An 18,739-nucleotide genomic window follows, 5' to 3' on the forward strand; every position below is an offset into this window, starting at 1 on the left:
GCCCACCTCACTACCTGCTCCCTGGACCCTGTCCCCTCACAATTACTGCTACCACCTTCCCACTCTATCCTTAACTCCCTAACCCACATCTTCAACCTCTCCTTCTCCTCCAGCACCTTTCCTTCCCTGCTCAAACATGCACTGGTTACCCCCATACTCAAAAAACCCTCACTAGACCCCACCTGTTTGAACAACTTAAGACCCATCTCCCTGCTCCTGTTTGCCTCCAAGCTCATGGAATGCCTTGTCCATGACCAAATGAGTCGCTACCTCATGGACAACAACCTTCTTGACCCCTTACAATCTGGCTTCCGCCCACAACATTCTACTGAAACTGCCCTACTAAAACTCACCAATGACCTAATAACTGCTAAAACCAATGGCCACTACTCCATACTCGTACTTTTAGACCTCTCTGCTGCCTTTGACACAGTTGACCACCTGCTCCTCCTCAGCAAATTACACTCCCTTGGTCTCCACGATTCTGCTTTATCCTGGTTTTCCTCCTACCTATCTCAGCGCACTTTCAGTGTCTCTTACAACTCCATCTCCTCTGCTCCCCTTCCTCTTTCTGTTGGGGTACCCCAAGGTTCTGTCCTTGGTCCCCTCCTATTCTCACTCTATACCTCTTCCCTGGGCCAGTTGATAAGCTCCCATGGTTTCCAATACCACCTCTATGCCGACGACACCCAGATCTATCTCTCCACTCCTCAACTCACCCCCTCGATCTCCTCACAGATCTCCAACTTACTGAATGACATATCAGTATGGATGTCACACCACTTCCTTAAACTCAATCTTTCTAAAACTGAGCTTGTTATATTTCCTCCTTCACGATCCCCCCCCGTGACTTCACCATTAATATCAACAACACAATCATTGGTGCCTCCACACATGCCAGAGTCCTGGGTGTAATCCTTGACTCTGACCTCTCCTTCAGCCCCATTATCCAATCACTGGCTAAATCCTGCCGCCTTCACCTCCGCAACATCTCCAGAATTCCACCCTTACTGACTAATGACACCACAAAGCAACTCGTTCACTCCTTGATTATTTCCCGCCTTGACTACTGCAACTCTCTCCTTAATGGCCTACCCTTAAGAAGGCTATCCCCCCTTCAGTCTATTATGAATGCTGCTGCTAGACTAATACACCTCACTAATCGTTCCGTGACTGCTGCCCCTCTCTGCCAATCCCTTCACTGGCTTCCCCTACCCCACCGTGTAAAATTCAAAATGCTAACCATAACATACAAAGCAATCCACAGCCTCACCCCCATCTACATCACCAACCTCATCTGCAGATATCACCCAAATCGTCCCCTCCGCTCCTCCGACGACCTCCTGCTTTCTAGCTCCCTTGTTACCTCCTCTCATGCTCGCCTTCAAGACTTCTCCAGAGCCTCTCCCATCCTCTGGAACTCCCTGCCCCAGTCTGTCCGCTCAGCCCCTACCCTGTCCACCTTTAAGCCCTTGTACACACGGTCGGAGAATCCGTCGGAATGTGTCCTATCGGACCGTGTCGTCGGATAATCCGACTGTGTGTGGTATGCATCGGACTGATTCCGTCCGAATCTTTGTCCGACCCAATTTTCCAACATGTTGGAAATATTTCCCGACCAACTGGGCCGGTCGGACGTAATCCGATCATGTGTAGAGAATTTTGATCGGACCAAGTGCCACGCATGCTCAGATCAAATTCCTACATCAAAGCTATTGGCTACTAGCCTGAATCTAGTCCCATCGTAACGAAATTACATCATCACGTTCTGAAAGATCGGATTTTTCGACAACTTAGTCCGACCGTGTGTATGCAACAGTTCCGGATACAATCCGTCAGACTAAATCTGACGGACAAAATCCGACGGATTTGGTTGTGGAAATCTCCGACCGTGTGTACAGGGGCTTAGAGTTCCCTGAAAACTCATTTATTCAGGGAAGCCTATCCCACACCCACCTAACTGTCCCAGAGCCACCCCCATCAAATCATTCCCTGCAGCTATTACCTTTTGTACCACCACCCCCTCCCTTTAGAATGTAAGCTCTATGAGCAGGGCCCTCCTGTACCTTTTGTATTGTACTGTAATTGTGTTGTCTCCCCTTTACATTGTAAAGAGCTGCGTAAACTGTTGGCGCTATATAAATCAATAATAATAATAATAATGTGTGGTGTGATCACCGTTTACATATGCGGGCGGGGACCTACGTATGTGTTTGCATTAAAACTTTTTTTTGTAACCTTTTTTTTTACTTTATTGCTACAACATCGCAAGGGATGAAAAAAAAATCTCTTGTGATAGCATGGGGTCATGTCAGTTCCTCTTTAGACCCCAGATCTCTCCTCTGGCCCCCAATGCAGTCGATCATACACAGATCGGTCTGATCGGCTGCTTCACTGACTGGTAATAGGCCAGTAAACAAGGAGCCAAAACCAGAAGTGTCTTATGCCGTGTACACGCGGTCAGACTTTCCGGCAAAAAAAGGTCAGGCGGAATTCATCGGATATTCCGATCGTGTGTGGGTTGCATCAGACTTTTTCTTTCGAAAATTATGACGGACCTAGAAATAGAACATGTTTTAAATCTTTCATGCAGAATCAATTCCTGTCGGGAAAACTGTTTGTCTGTATGCTATTCCGATGGGCCAAAAACAACACAAGGGCAGCTATTGGCTACTGGCTATTGAACTTCCTTTTTCTAGTCCCGTCGTACATGCTGTACGTCACAGCGTTCTAAACGATCGGACTTTGGTGTGATCGTGTGTAGGCAAGTCCGCTTCAGTGGAACTCCATCGGAAAAACCCTCAGAGTTTATTCTGACGGAAAAACCGGTCGTGTGTATGCGGCATAAGGGGTGTACTCACTTTTGTTGCCAGCGGTTTAGACATTAATGGCTGTGTGTTGAGTTATTTTGAGGGGACAGCAAATTTACACTGTTATACAAGCTGTACACTCACTACTTTACATTGTAGCAAAGTGTCATTTCTTCAGTGTTGTCACATGAAAAGATAGAAGAAAATATTTACAAAAATGAGAGGGGTGTACTCACTTTTGTGAGATACAGTATGTATTTGTGTGTGTGTATGTATATATATATATATATATATATATTAGGGCTGTGGAAATTATTAAAGATTAATTCCTCGATTAATCGATTCATTTTTTTGATTGATCAAAATTCTTTTGATTGGTACTCACCTCTCCGCCGGCTTCCGGGTCTTTGGGGAGTTCCGTCAGAGAACCTGGTGACGTCACAGACATCAACGTCACTGGACTCCTCCCCCCTTCCCCAAGTGCCTCCGTCTGCTAACGTAGAGAACGGGGGAGGAGTCCGGTGACGTTGAAGTTCTGATTGAACGTAACGCATACGGAGGAGGAGCTACGCATGATGTCACCTGCTGCTGCCCTATGGAATTAACACGATTGTTGGCTGTACATGCTGTATTTTTATCATCTTTATGTGAGTAGTTTGTGTTTGAACACAAAAATTAAATCTTATACTTAAGCGGTGAGCACTTCGATCTTTTTTCTTTCTACCCATGACCTGGCGTCCTTGCTGAGATCTAAGGAGATGTGAGAGAAGTTTATGGTCCGTGTTAACCCTTTTGATACCCGCTTGCATGACCACCTGTTTGCACAGGGGTCCATGCCATAAGATGAGAGGGATTAGTTAGACCGGAGGTGGAGGGATTGTCACGCTACTGTGGAAAAAAAAAAAGACTTACATAAGTTCTACAGTTTGAATTTAAAACGTATTTGTGTGAACTGTGAAGTTAAGTCATGGATTGTGGAAACTAACTAGTGTCGGGTGATTGTATATAGTGTATACCACATTTACCACTGACTAATGCAGAGTTGTAATGCAAGGAGATCAGCTAAAAGTAGCTGGATCTGTATGTGCGTTATAATTAATTGAAATTAATTGATTAATCGATTTTAAAAAAAAGGAACACGAAAATTTTAATTAGTAACAGCCCTAATATAATATAATATAATATAATATAATAATATATATATATATATATATATATATATATATATATATATATATATATATATATATATATATATATATTGGGTATTTATGAAATTTGTCGAAATTCTTGAAAGAACTAATTCGGAACTAAACGAATTGCACATGTCTCATTAATATTGCAAAACACGGGGTTGAACACTTTACCCCACCCTATTAGATTGTAAGCTCTTATGAATGGGACCCTCTTATTTCTTTTCTTATTGCAGGTATTTATATAGTGCCATTAACTACATTTTCATTACACAGCCCAAAGTTTCATCCATGTAGATGTCTTTGGTAATGTGTAATTAGCTTAGAGGTGTTGAGAAGAACGTTAGTTCCAGGGATGGAAGTGTGACAATTCTCCGCCCATCATGTAGTATATAAGGGGTAGGTGTGGGACACAGGAACATCAGACCTCAGACCTGAAAGGAAAGGATAGCCATCCAGAAAAAGAGAATGGAGAGGAATTGGCTGATACTTCTTTGCATCAATGTTTATGTACACAGCGTCCCACTAGAGGTAAGTATTATCTGCTTCATTCTCCTATAGGGAACCTACAATGGTTTGAGTCAATTTTATTTTAATGTTTTTAATGTAATTTTATACATTTTTAAAAATGTTCTTTCTATTTTCAATTTAGAGGAAGAATAGGATAGAGTGGAGGAAAGTTAAAATTTTTATTTCTGTCCATGAGCCAATTAGGGGCATTTTCTCTTACTTCCTGTCCCTGTGATGCCCTTAAGGCCTCATGCACACAGAACGTTAAAATAACGTTATAAAAACACCAGTAGCTTTGCAGAGTTTTTCAACTTTTTTCAGCTTTTTTCAACGTTTTTGCTAGCGTTTTTTTAGTGTTTATTAGCGTTTTTTCTCGGTTTTACGCGTTAGCGTTTTAAAAAAAAAATATATAGTGAGCAATGTTTTTGAGCGTTTATCAGCGTTAGAGCGTTTTTACAGCTGAAAAACGTCTCTTGGAACCCACTAGTTTTGGGGTTTTTTTTTACTGCTCAAAAACACCGCTGCCCAAAACTTCTGATAACAGCCTATGTGTGCATGGACACCTAGGATAACCTGATGGAGAGTTTAATGACTGTAGAAAAAAACGTCTACTGCCAAAAACAACTGCTGTGTGTCCATTCCATTAGCTGACCAGGCCCGGACTGAGACAAAAAAAATAGACTCTGACATTTTGGATTGAGCAGCCCATGACATATTAGCTGACCCCTTCCCACCTCTCCACCCTGATGGATCCCCTGGGAGGGGGGAGGGGGGAACCTGGCAGAGCTGTGGGGTGGTAGTGGCAAGGGGGGACCAGGAAAAAGCATGGGGGGGTGGAGAGCACAGGGAGGAACCTTGAGAACATGAGGAAGAAGAGAGCACAGGGGGAAGCAGAGAGCATGGGGGGATGGGGAAAGCACAGGGGGCAGCGGAGAGCATGGGAGGGATGAGGAGAGCACAGGGGGCAGCAGAGAGCATGGGGGATGTAGAGAGCACAGGGTTTAGTGGAGAGCATGGGGGGAGGTGGAGAGCACAGGGGGTGGGTGAGAGCATGGTGGGAGGGGAAGAGCGCAGGGGGACAGCCAAGAGCATGGGGGGATGTGGAGAGCACAGGGGGACAGCCGAGAGCATGGGGGGATGTGGAGAGCACAGGGGGGTGGTGGAGAGAATGGGGGATGTGGAGAGCACAGGGGAGATGAGGAGAGCACAGGGGGACAGCCAAGAGCATGGGGGGATGTGGAGAGCACAGGGGGTAGTGGATAGAATGGGGGATGTGGAGAGCACAGGGGGGCGGCGGAGAGCATGGGGTGAGGTGGAGAGCCTGCCTCTCCTCTCCCTCTCGCAGGCATTCAGAGACTGCAGAAGGAAGATGGAGAGAATGATTCTTCTATATGCAGTCGCCCCACTGCTCCTCCTATCCAGGTTACAGGAGGGCCCCACTCACGTTCTCTCTCATCCGGCTCCAAGATGTCTGCAGCAGTTGTCTGCTCTAGCTCCTCCCCCCTTCGTAGTCACACCCCCCAGCACTGAGGACTGACCTATATGGGCGGCCACAGAGAGGCCAAAGGTGTCTCCTCTAACTCCTCCCCCTTCATGTTTCCGTCCCCCTGTCGCCAATAGGCTGAGCTTAACTGGCAGCCGGGCGGCCACGAAGAGGCCGGGTGAGCGGCACAGGCTCAAAGAGCAGCCCAGCTGCCTTAGGCCCCGCAAGGACCTGCGGCCTGGCAGCCCCGGCTCACCGGGCAAGTGCCTGGTTTGCCCTACGGCCAATCCGGGCCTGGGGCTGACTCACCACTGACATATGCAGTTAGGGCTCTAACTAAAAGGGGCCTAACACCTGATGACACTGTCTATTGTAACCAGACGCTATTCTGGTACAAAATCACCTAGTGACAAAATGGCTAACTGCACCTGCCTACACAATGCGCTGCCCTTTAATGGGTGGAGTATTGCTGTGGTGATACTGATTTACAAACGTAGTCAGGGCTGTTCACTTTGCAAAGTATATTATGGAGCTTTGGGTTTGCCACTAAGGGACCCCATCAGGGTTGCCAGCCTCAGTAAAACCAGGGACAATATGTAAAAATCTGTGTTTTTTTTTTACATCTGTCTCTGAAATGTCCCTTACCAACATCCTTTTGGTCTAAAAATCCCGAGATTATAGCTGCCCCACCTCTCCAGTACCTTCTCAGTCAATAGAAACATGTCTGTGTGTACTGTGTGATTGTATACTGTGTGTGTGTGTAATTGTATACTGTGTGGCCCCATAATGTCTGATTGCCTGGGGGGCCCCATAATCTCCTATTGCCCGGGGGCCCCATCAGTTGTAAGTCGGCACCTGTGGGTAACTGGTATTTTTTCTGCCCCTTCCTGTTAGTTGCACAACATTTTGAGATCTCTGTGGAAGCTGCACTGCCTCATCAAGGCTCCTTTGTATAGTGCCTTCCTAACTCTATGAGAGTCTCCATGATGGAGCATATTTAGCAATGGATGAATTAAAGCATATAAAGGGAGATTTTAAAAGAAAATCACAAACAACAATTATACTTACCTGCTCTGTGTAATAAATTTTGCATAGGGACAATTTACCCGCTGATGCTCCTGGCTCTTCCCCCGTCCGAGTGCCCCCATGGCAAGCTGTTTGCTTCGGGGGCACTCGCGTGGGCTCGCTCTCAAGCCGGGCTCTGTTTGCTCATTGACACACACAGTGTTGCTCGGCCCACCCCCCAACTCTGTCCACACAGGCTGTGATTGACAGCAGGAAATGCGAATGGCTCCTGCTGCTGGCTGCATGTCCAGTGAGAAGAGAGAGAGCAAAGAGAGACACTGCTTTCGGGCGCAGCCCTGGCTTGAGACTGGGCTCAGGTAAGTATTTGGGGGTGCTAAGTGGGGAGCTGAACACAGAAGGTGTTTTACTTTAACGTAGAGAATGCCTTAAGGTAAAAAAAAGTCTGTCTCTACAACCACTTGAAGGGCAGGTAAGCTTAGAATGAGCCCATTCCTCTTTAAAGGTGCAAGGACACAAAGCACAACGGCAGCTGAGGGCATCTAATGTGTACCCACACCACATCCAGTAAGCTAAACAAAAATGGCAATCATACCTATTTAAGACTAGATTTTAGAGCTTTGCACACAACAAACAAAACAATATATTTCCCAGAACTCTTGCCCAGCCAGCCAGCAAAAAATACACCTACACCGTCTTTAAAAACAGAGATCTTAGTTGTACAGTGGAATATATTTGAAAATTTTTGTGCCAGGAGTTAAAAATGTGTACTCACTGAAAACTTACTATATAGCATTTCAAAATTGCTTACTTATCTTTCAGGGGCCTGGCTTCCTCCAGTATCAGTTCCAAGGTAAGAAATTGAAAAAAAAATGACCCTCTAAATTCCTCACAATTGGAATTTCTTAGTAAATGATTAGGATTTTTACATTTTGCTTAATCTGACTACTGAATGGCACACAGACTATAGTGAAAAATATTTCTTTAGTAAATCAGTATTGCGACTTTGGACTATTTTTGGGAACATTTCTGGGGGCAAACAAACCTGATGTTCTTGATCACTCTGTGATCACAGTTATTCTCTATCTTCTCCCACTCCACTGATAAAAACTCAATCCCAAATCCTGCTATTCAATTTAACCAGCAGTATTACTGAACTGGAACGATTGGTCCCAAAAGATTATTTATGAGTAAACAGTTTGAACTGTGTATCCATGTTGAGTGTGGATACAAGGGCACTAACTGAAAATACTCCAAAATTACAAATGAAAAACATAATACATGCATACTTACCTGCAAGACCCTGTTTCTTATGGCTTTCTTGGTAGGTTTTCCGGCTGATCTGCAGCCATAATAACAGCAAGACCTAGGATTCTTTATGACCCATTGGCTTGATTTTCATAAAGAATGGGCACCCCCATGGATGGTCTCACTTAATAAGACACCTCCATCCACTACTTACTTCTACAAGTTCTCCTTATTATTCGATTTAACTGCAGGAGTGCCCAGTTTAATTCTTGTGTAGGCTCCATGTTGGGCTTTGTCAGAGCTTACACAGGGTTAATACCCTTCTTCCCTTCCCCGTGTGAGATTGTTAGGGCTTAGCCATTGACCACCTAGGCCCCAAGCACTTCATCCTGGGAGCAAGAGAAGAAAGTCACACGAGCACCCAGACTTGGAATTGACGAATTCTTAGCCCTTGTACACACGGTCGGAGAATCCGTCAGAATGTGTCCTATCGGACCGTGTTGTCGGATAATCCGACTGTGTGTGGTATGCATCGGACTGATTCAGTCGGAATATCCGTCGGACCCAATTTTCCAACATGTTGGCAATATTTCCCAACCAACTGGGCCGATCGGACATACTCCGATCATGTGTAGAGAATTTTGATCGGACCAAGTGCCACGCATGCTCAGATCAAATTCCTACATCAAAGCTATTGGCTACTAGCCTGAATGCAGTCCCATCGTAACGAAATTACGTCATCACGTTCTGAAAGATCGGATTTTTCGCCAACTTTGTCCAACCGTGTGTATGCAACAGTTTCGGACAAGATCCGATGGACAAAATCCGACGGGCAAAATCCGACGGATTTGGTTGTGGAAATCTACGACCGTGTGTACAGGGGCTTAGGGTTCCAAACGGTGAAAACAGTCACAGGAGAGCATAGAGATGGTATCAGTTAGTGGGTTGGGGGTAGAGAATGGGATAACTTATTTGGTCCCCCTGTATTAAAAACTATCTACCACCAGGACTTAATAATTCACTCCTCTTACCTTGAGATCGCTTGATATTCACCCCCATTACTGCTATATGATCCATAACATCGTTGATTCATTGATTGTTCTGATGATCCCTCCTCCCCCTCTCTTACTTTACATTAAACTCTTTAATTCCATCGTATATTATTAAACCATATAGTAAATTTAAGATTTATATTTATTACTATAGGTAAAGTTACCGTATTTGCCGGCGTATAAGACGACCTTTTACGCTTAAAAAAACTGAGCAAAAAGGAGGGGTCGTCTTATACGCCGGGTCCGCTGCTGGGATGCCTTCTGGCTGTCCGGTAATACTGTATGTAGCTTCGGCTACATACAGTATATACCACTGAACCAATCCCAGTGAGCGATGTATTCAAATGAATACAGAGCCTGCTCGGATTGGAGCAGCAATCTCTGCCAATCCGAGCAGGCTACACACAGTAGCCTGCTCCGATTGGCTTTGAGAGTGAGGCGCGGGCTGATGATGCAACAGCCTCCGCCAATCCCAGCAGGCTTTGTATTCATTAATAGAATACATTGCTCGCCGTGATTGGCTCCAGCACCAGAAGGAAGAAGGAAATGGCTCCAGCAAGAACGAAGAAGAAGAGGAATATGAAGCGTCGGAAGCCTCGGAATCGGGGGTCGTCTTAAACGGTGAGTACGGGCAAAACATTTTAACTTTGCAGGTTTTTAGGGGGTCGTCTTATATGCCGGGTCGTCTTATACGCCGGCAAATACGGTACATAAGACATAGTTGGGATGGCCGGGATCATTGTCCATCCATTTGGGACAATCCAGGCCAATAGCTGGAACCTGGCCCCGTTTGGATGGACTCCTTTCCTGACGGCCCCTAGATAGATGATCTGTCATAAATAGACAATACTTTGTTTAATCAATCTTTATAAATATTGTACTATTATTTTTCTAGTTTAATCTTAACCTCACGAAGTATTGTACTAACAATAATAATTAGAAAAATGCAGAAAAGTTTACACATACTCATATACCTTATCTTTAAGACATGAATTTAAAATTTGTTGCTCTTATGGGTTTATTTGAGAAGTTTCTCTATTCATATTATATATTGTATTTTATTGTAAAATATGTACTAATAATATGTACTGTATTATCTTCAATAAAATGTTTAAAAGGAGAATGGGCTAACTTACAGATGTATTTTAAATTATGAAACCAAATAATATTATAATATTATTCACTGGTATATTATATAATTTCTTGCAATCCAGCTCCACAACCAACAGCAAAACCTCCTTCTGAAGATGTGTTGAGAGCCATTGAGAATATGAACAAAGGTAATAACTGAAGAATGGGTTTTGAAAATTAAAAAGCTTTTAAATAATTTAAATTGTTCTGATGAGAACATCTTACTTTCCTGTTCAAGGTTTTTACTTAGTGAATGATATGGAGAATGCAGGAGGAGAGAGATTCCATGGTACTGGGGTGGGAATTTATATGGTGTAAAAGAATAACGATAAGTAAAACTAATACAAATTAAAGCTAAACTCCAGGAAGATATGCATTTTAATGCAGCTCTGCAATCATTAATACATCATCAAATGTTTTTTTTTTTTTTTTGCAAAGGCAAAAATTTCAAAACTACAAGTAAAGAATAGTAAATGCCTGCATACCTGCAATACTGTGTTTCTTGTGGGTTTCTCAGTAGGTTTTCCAGCCGCTATGCAGGTGAAGAAGCAGATCCTAGCATTCTTTATGACCTTGATTTCTCAATTTCTGCAATAATTAGTGACAGGTTCTCTTGATAAAGCACCCCCGTCCACTGATATTTACCTTCCACAAGCTCTTCTTAATATCCTGTTTACCTGCGGGAGTGCGGAGTCCAATGCCAGTGTGAGCTTCATGTTGGTCTGTATCAGGACTCACATGGGCTTAAGGATGTTCTCTCCTACCCTACATAAAAGTATTCAGGCTTGACCATTGGCCACCTCGTCTTGGAGCACCACATCCTAGGAATAAGCAAAGCAGGTCATATGCTTTCCCATACCTGGAAGTACTGGGTAATTCTGATGGTTCAGACAGATGCAAAGAGTGGCGGGAGAGATGTGGGCAAAGTTGACAGTTTGATTAGGCAGCCCCATACTCCCATATTTGCCTTATGCAAGCTCTCCTTATTAATTAACCCTGATGATTTTACGTCCTCTTTCATTCCCTGCAAAGGTAAAGCATAATGGACTACTATGCATCGCATAGTAGTCCATTATGTGTCACTTACCTGACACAGGAGCCAGCGAAGTCACCTCTGTCCCCTGTAGTCCGGCGCATCCATCTTCTCGGTGGGTCTCGCTGCTCCGCTGCTGTCATTTGGCGAAGCCGCGATGACGTCACTCCCGCCCATGCACACGGGAGCCGCCACTCGCGGCATATGGCCGTTGACCGTGGCACGCTCAGTGCACCTGCGCGCCGCTGTCTACGGCGCATGCGCCGTAGACAGCGGTGCCTGTCTTTCGGCAAATATCTCCTAAACCGTGTAGGTTTAGGAGATATTTCTTGGACCTACAGGTAAGCCTTAATCTAGGCTTACCTGTAGGTCAAAGTTGGTTGTAAGGGTTTACAACCACTTTAACTGTGGTAGTGTGGAGTCTAATTCTAGTGTGAGCTTCATGTTGGTCTGTGTCAGAGCTTACTTGGGCTTAATGATGTTCTCTACTACCCTACATGAGAGTATTCAGGCTTAGCCATTGTCCATCTAGTCCTAAAGCATTGCATCCATGGAGTAAGTGAAGCAGGTCATATGTTCCCCCATACCTGAAAGTATTGGGTATTTCTGAGAATACCAATAGATGCAAAAAGCGGTGGGATAGCATGAAGATGTGGGCAAAGTGACAGGTTCTCTTGATAAGGAACCCCCCCCCCATCCACTCATACTTGCCTTCTGCAAGCTCTCCATAATATCCAATTTTCCTATAGGAGCACTGAGTCTAATCCTAGTGTAAGACCATAAGTGCCAATGCAGATAGACCAACCATGCTTTGATAACATGGCAGGAAATGAAGAGTGGCCGCCGATTTAGTTTGTTCCACCCATATGTACCTTTCGGAGTGTGTGGTTACTAGTCTTAAAGGATATTTTATTCTAGGTGGACTACCTCCATCTGGCATGATTACTCAGTTTTGGCTTTTTTGTCAGTTTATCCTCACTTTTTTGATGTGTGGGGTGCATTTTTGATAAGGCGACTCTCCACATGAGTATCTGCCTGTGTATCTAGACTTCACCTGTGGGATGATAGTTCCTGTATATCTTCTAACATGGCTTTTTACATTGGAAATCTTGGTTGGAAACTACCATTTAGTTTGAGTTCACATTTTGACGCTACCATGGAGACAAGAATTTGGATCCTGAGGAAGCTTAATGTCAAGTGAAACATGTCAATCTACTTGTCTTCCTGTATATCACGATAGATCTTCGTACCCCTTTTACTTGATTAGAGGATAGTGGATTGTAATGTATTAATACAATTGCATTGTTTTTAATGTTTTGTTCTCTGACATATATTATTGTGGCACATATAAATACCCCTGTCCCACTTTCCTCATTTATGGTCTGTTGGGACTTTCTCATCATATAATGTGTTTAGTTTTGAGAAAGGTGCCTGCTTAAATCCTGCAAACGAGATCCTCCATCTTTAAAAGTAATCCTAGTGTAAGCTTCACGTTGGTCTATGTCAGAGCTTACATGGACTTAATGACGTTCTCTCCTACCCCGCATGAGAGTATTCAGCAGCCATTAGCCACCTAGTCCAGGAACGCTACATCCTAGGAGCAAGTGAAGCAGGTCATATGCTCCCCCATACCTGGAATGATTGGATAATTCTGAGAATACCGACAGATCCAAGGAGTGATGGGGTAGCAAGAAGATGGTATCAGTGGGTGGGTTGGGGGCTGTGGAGAAAGGGCAAAGTGACAGATTCATTTTAAATTACGGAACCCAATAATATTATATTATTTATTGTTCTTGTCTTACTTTTCTGCCATCCAGCTCCACAACCAACATCAGAACTTCATTCTGAAGATGTTATGAGCATCATAGAAAGGATGAACAAAGGTAATTACTAAACAATGGGTTTTGGTCTTCTAGAATTAAATATATGTTAAATAATATGTAACGCTACCCCCGAAGGATCCGTTTTGGTAATTTGGGTTCTCTGTTCTGCGACTCGACTCCAAGAACGACCTCACCTCCTATGGTACTACTGTTCGAGTGAAAGTTACTGCAAGCCCGTATAGGAACACAAGTGTGGATATCTTTAGCTTAAAGTGGAAGTAAACCCTTTTATCGTTTTCAGTCAAGGAAGCTGCCATCTTGGCCTCTAATAATTCTTCAACTGCCATAATGCTGCACATGTGATCAGTTATGAAACCAGCCATTTGATGGTTTGAAAGTTTGGTTGAGAGCACAACCAATGTGAAAGTTAGCATTTCCGGTATGCCGGGAATGTAATTGTTTTTTGAAACTGGGTTTACTCCCGCTTTGAGTTAGCACCAGGAAATAGACACAAGACCATTTAGTGGTAAATTAAGTCAAGGTATTGGTAAGGGTTAGAGTAAATGGTGGTTTGAGTACAAATGAACACAAAGAAGGTAGGTTCAGACATGGTCTGCTAGAAAGTATAATCGCTATGCCAGTAACTTAGAATAGAGTTCTGTATCACTAGACTGGAATGAACTCATAAATCAGACAAGTTAGCAATAAACAATACATATAAGCATTAATTGAAATGTGAATAATAATACTATAAGTAGTCTAGATTGCCCTCTAGGAGGATGGCTAGGCTATGAAGCAAAGTCCCCTGAGAAGACTGTGTTGTGCGGCAGAGCTGTATAAATCTTACGAATGGACAAAAATACAAATGCTTTGATGGGTAAAAAAAAAAAATTTATTTTATTCCTTATGAGTATTTAGCTGTTTGCAAGGAGTTCAGCTTTGAAGTACAACTAAAGGCAAAATCGCATTAAAACACAGGGAATTCCTGATCTCCACACTGGTAAGGATGTCATCGCTGTAGCTCCGCCCGACGTGTTTCATCCTATAGGACATCATCACTGGGTCCAACGGAGTATCCATTAGCATTTTGAGCACTTATATGTATATATTTATTTATTTTGCAATCTTCACTTGATGTGTTTTTTATATGTATTTATGTTTTGCACTTTAATTGTTGGATAGTGCAACACATAATAAAAGCAAGAGCAAAAATAAAAAGTAAGTTAAAGTGGTTGTATACTCTTTTTTGTAACTTTTACCTACAGGAAAGCCTATAATAAGGCTTACCTGTAGGTAAAAAAAATATCTCCTAAACCTGTACGGTTTAGGAGATATTCCCCTCGGTATGCGCCGCTGACTGCAGCGGCGCATGCGCACGAGGGGATTCTCGGCCTGAAAATCCGGCAGTGGCCGGCGGCCGGAAAGAAATCTCCCGCGCGCATGCGCGGGAGTGACGATATCGCGGCTCCGGCCACTCACAGCGCCGGAGCCGCGATACCCGGAAGAAACGCAGAGGGAGCATGTCAGCTCCCTCGGCGTGGATCGTGCCAGATGTCGGGGCCTCGTTCTAAGGTAAGTATTTCATAATGAGCTAGTATGCGGTGCATACTAGCTCATTATGCCTTTTGCTTTGCAGGTGTTAAAAAAATATAAAAAAAAATAGCGGGTTTACTACCGCTTTAGGCCGCGTACACACGGGCGGACTGTTCGCCCAACTTTGTCCGCTGAACAGTGTTTGGGCGGACAGTCCGCTCGTGTGTGGGCTTTCAGCGGACAGTTTCAGCGGACAGTTTGACGAACAAGGTTTTTCGGAATTTCCGAAAAACTGTCCGCTGAAACCTTGTTTCAGCGAACAGTCCGCTCGTGTGTAGGCTTGTTCGTCAAACTAAGTTCCGCGCATGCTCAGAAAGGATTTACACGCCGAAAGTTATAATGCAGTGTATAGGACGTCGTATTTTTCGTCCCGTCGTACGTGCCGTTCACGTCATCGCGCACGGTTTCAGCAAACTGTTCGTCCGTCGTGTGTGGCCATGTCCGTCCATGCTAAGTTTGAGCGGACTGTTTGCCGAAACTGTTTGACGGACAAAGTTGGGGCGAACAGTCCCCGCGTGTGTACGCGGCCTTAAAGTGAATAAGTCCCACAAGTGAAGAGAAAGTTCTTAAAGTATAACTAACAGGAAAACTTTTTTAATTTTGGTTACACTGGAGAAGGATTAGAACCCCTGTCAGTTTGTATTGCTGTCTGTGCCCTTTTAGGGGAATTAGCCCTCTCTATTTGTTTTGTTTGCCTTTATCATTAAAATAAAATTTCCACATTTTGGGTTGTCCCTAGAAAAGTAATAGTAGGAAAATCTTCCAATGAGGAGTGGTGACCTGGAGGTCCCCAAGGTATTCCCTTAATTTGCAGGGATTTCCTCTATTTTACTGTGTTGGCTATGGGACAGGAAGTGAAGGGAAATCTCCCCAATAGTTACATAGTCAGGTTGAAAAAAGACACAAGACAATTTAGTTCAACCAATGGGACCCAGATGGCAAAAAATAAACTGACCGGGGTTATAACCCTCCCTTATTCTATCAAAATGAACAAAAAAAAGTTTTGTTATAGTTCTACTCTAAGGCCGCGTACACACGGGCGGACTGTTCGCCCAACTTTGTCCGCTGAACAGTGTTTGGGCGGACAGTCCGCTCGTGTGTGGGCTTTCAGCGGACAGTTTCAGCGGACAGTTGGACGGACAAGGTTTTTCGGAAATTCCGAAAAACTGTCCGCTGAAACCTTGTTTCAGCGAACAGCCCGCTCGTGTGTAGGCTTGTTCGTCAAACAAAGTTGCGCGCATGCTCAGAAAGGATTTTCACGCTGAAAGCTATAATGCAGTGTATAGGACGTCGTATTTTTCGTCCCGTCGTACGTGCTGTTCACGTCATCGCGCACGGTTTCAGCAAACTGTTCGTTCGACGTGTGTGGGCATGTCCGTCCATGCTAATTTTGAGCGGACTGTTTGCTGAAACTGTTGGACGGACAAAGTTGGGCGAACAGTCCGCGCGTGTGTACGCGGCCTAACATATGTTTAATTTGATGGGACATATTGTCTATCTAGGATCCTTTTATTCTTGAGGTGCAAATGTAAAACCTAAACTATTGTGCATTATGTGACAATAAACCTATCCAACTTGACTGTTTTTTTTTGTCCAGGAAGTGGAAAACTCTTGCATCACAGCGATATTAAAACAAAGGAAGGACGCAGTGCTATGGAATGTCCCTCTAAGAACTGTTTTTGGTCTAAATCTGCCAACGGTCTTGTTAATGTTCCATACACAGTGGATCCTCAATTCAGTGAGTGACCCCTCTCTTCTCCTAATATGGTGCAAACAAAAGTGCGGCTCTAGTCATCAATTGGACTTTTTATTTTATTCAATGACAAAGCAGAGAAAAGCAGCCTGAGCAGACTCCATCCAAGCCACACCCTCCCAACATGTTTTGAGCCGTCCAGGGCTTAATCATGGAGGTCATGGCAAAACGTGTTGGAGGGGCGTGACTTGGAATAAATCTGCTAATGCTGCTTTTACTGTCCTACAGCTTTGCATGGGGTGCGGGGATAGAGACTTTCCTAATGGTGTCACAGTGTGTATATAGTGAGGGCAGACTTACATCTAACCTGCACCCCACAGTGGGATCTATTGAACACTGCTGGGAAAGTATGAGCGGAAACCCTAAGCTTCTTTTTGGTTCACAAGAAATCTCATTGGCCATCGTGTGTAACAGTCCCAACATGCATTATTGGTTTACTTCCTCCAGTTATTATTATTAAAGTGGTTGTAAACCCTTACAACCAACTTTGACCTACAGGTAAGCCTAGATTAAGGCTTACCTGTAGGTCCAAGAAATATCTCCTAAACCTACACGGTTTAGGAGATATTTGCCGAAAGACAGGCACCGCTGTCTACGGCGCATGCGCCGTAGAAAGCGGCATACTGAGCGTGCCGCGGTCAACGGCGATATGCCGTGAGTGGCGGCTCCCGTGCGCATGCGTGGGAGTGACGTCATCGCGGCTTCGCCGAATGACAGCGGCGGAGCAGCGAGACCCATTGAGAAGATGGATGCGCCGGACTACAGGGGACAGCGGTGACTTCGCTGGCTCCTGTGTCAGGTAAGTGACACATAATGGACTACTATGCGATGCATAGTAGTCCATTATGCTTTACCTTTGCAGGGAATAAAAGAGGAAGTAAACTCATCAGGGTTTACTTCCTCTTTAATAGCCTGGTGATTAGAGAGTTCCATACCTCAAGAAATTTTCACATAACTTATTAGCAGTTGCTGAGGTTTCAATCAGAGAAATGGAGCTTCCATGCAGGCTGTTTCTGCAGTGCTGCCCCTTTAGCTAAACCATAGTGCCCTAGAAATCCTTTTTCATGTACTAAAATGTTTACTTGTAAAACAAAGGTTGGATATTGAGAGTGAAGATAGATATTAAATTAGTTAAAAAATATTAAGTTATATACTTATATAATATAAAAATATAAATAAGAAAAACTAAATAAAATCTGTCAACTAGTTTTCCTTTTGTGTGGAGCTTCGCAAATACACAAATACAGTCCACAGTCCATCTATGTAGCCCTTTAAAAATCACCTAAAGAATATGTAAACCCAACATTTCATATTCCATATGTGCCTGCTGTACCATGTACCCTGTGCTCTTCGTATTTCCTTCTTTGTGTGAGATCCCTGGTGTTCCTGCCATTCCCTCTGCTTTCCTATTAAAAACTGAGCACACTAGGCATGAAAGTACAGCATGGTCAGTTCCCTAGCTGTGCTGAGGACTCAGTCTGGTCTCCTCCGATGATTAAGCTTGTGCTGATACCTCCCCCCTCTACACAGCTATTCACTGAAAAATATCAGTGTGCTGCTTTCTCACCTGCCCCAGCTTTCTGAGCTCCTTATGCAGCTGAGAACAGAAGGCATGTGATCACTTATTAAAAAAGGCGCTTATAATGTTTTTTTTTACATGTATACACAAATGCTTTGTCTTTAATTTCTATTTTAAACCGAATGGGTTGCTTTACGGGGTGAAGATTTACATATACTTTAAGATATTTCAAATAAATTAGCATTATACCAAAAATATGTCACTGTGTTAGATTCCCATAAGTCTCTGCACAATCAGACTGTTAGTGGGAATGCTTGCACTGTAAGCCTTCACCAGCTGAACTGGATGGGGATAAAGGAGAGCCCGGAATGATGCAGCTCTTGATATGAGATTACAATAGTTTATTAAGGGTCCGAACATGTACAAAATGAGTCAACAACGTTTCGAGGAATTGCCTCCCCTTTTCAGGCCTAACGTACAAACATGAAAGTATATAATTGTCATATTGTTTTGTATGTATGTTAGCCCTGAAGAAGAGGGAGACAATTACCCTGAAACGTATTGACTC

At 43.8% G+C, this 18,739-nt stretch overlaps 1 protein-coding gene across 1 annotated transcript in view; it reads left to right on the forward strand.

Annotated features, from left to right (window-relative positions):
* The window catches only part of LOC143926492 (embryonic protein UVS.2-like), a 67,475-nt gene that overhangs the window by 17,255 nt on the left and 31,481 nt on the right, over positions 1-18,739 (forward strand). The window contains exons 2-6 of the mRNA XM_077450284.1: positions 7,842-7,872; positions 10,534-10,599; positions 10,689-10,739; positions 13,301-13,366; positions 16,497-16,637. Coding sequence (XP_077306410.1) covers positions 7,842-7,872; positions 10,534-10,599; positions 10,689-10,739; positions 13,301-13,366; positions 16,497-16,637 — 355 coding nt within the window. The remainder of the gene's footprint in view (positions 1-7,841; positions 7,873-10,533; positions 10,600-10,688; positions 10,740-13,300; positions 13,367-16,496; positions 16,638-18,739) is intronic.

Source organism: Lithobates pipiens, unplaced genomic scaffold (genome assembly GCF_037356315.1).
Source record: "Lithobates pipiens isolate NorthernLeopardFrog02 unplaced genomic scaffold, aLitPip1_a1.2 Scaffold_10, whole genome shotgun sequence".
Taxonomy (NCBI): domain Eukaryota; kingdom Metazoa; phylum Chordata; class Amphibia; order Anura; family Ranidae; genus Lithobates; species Lithobates pipiens.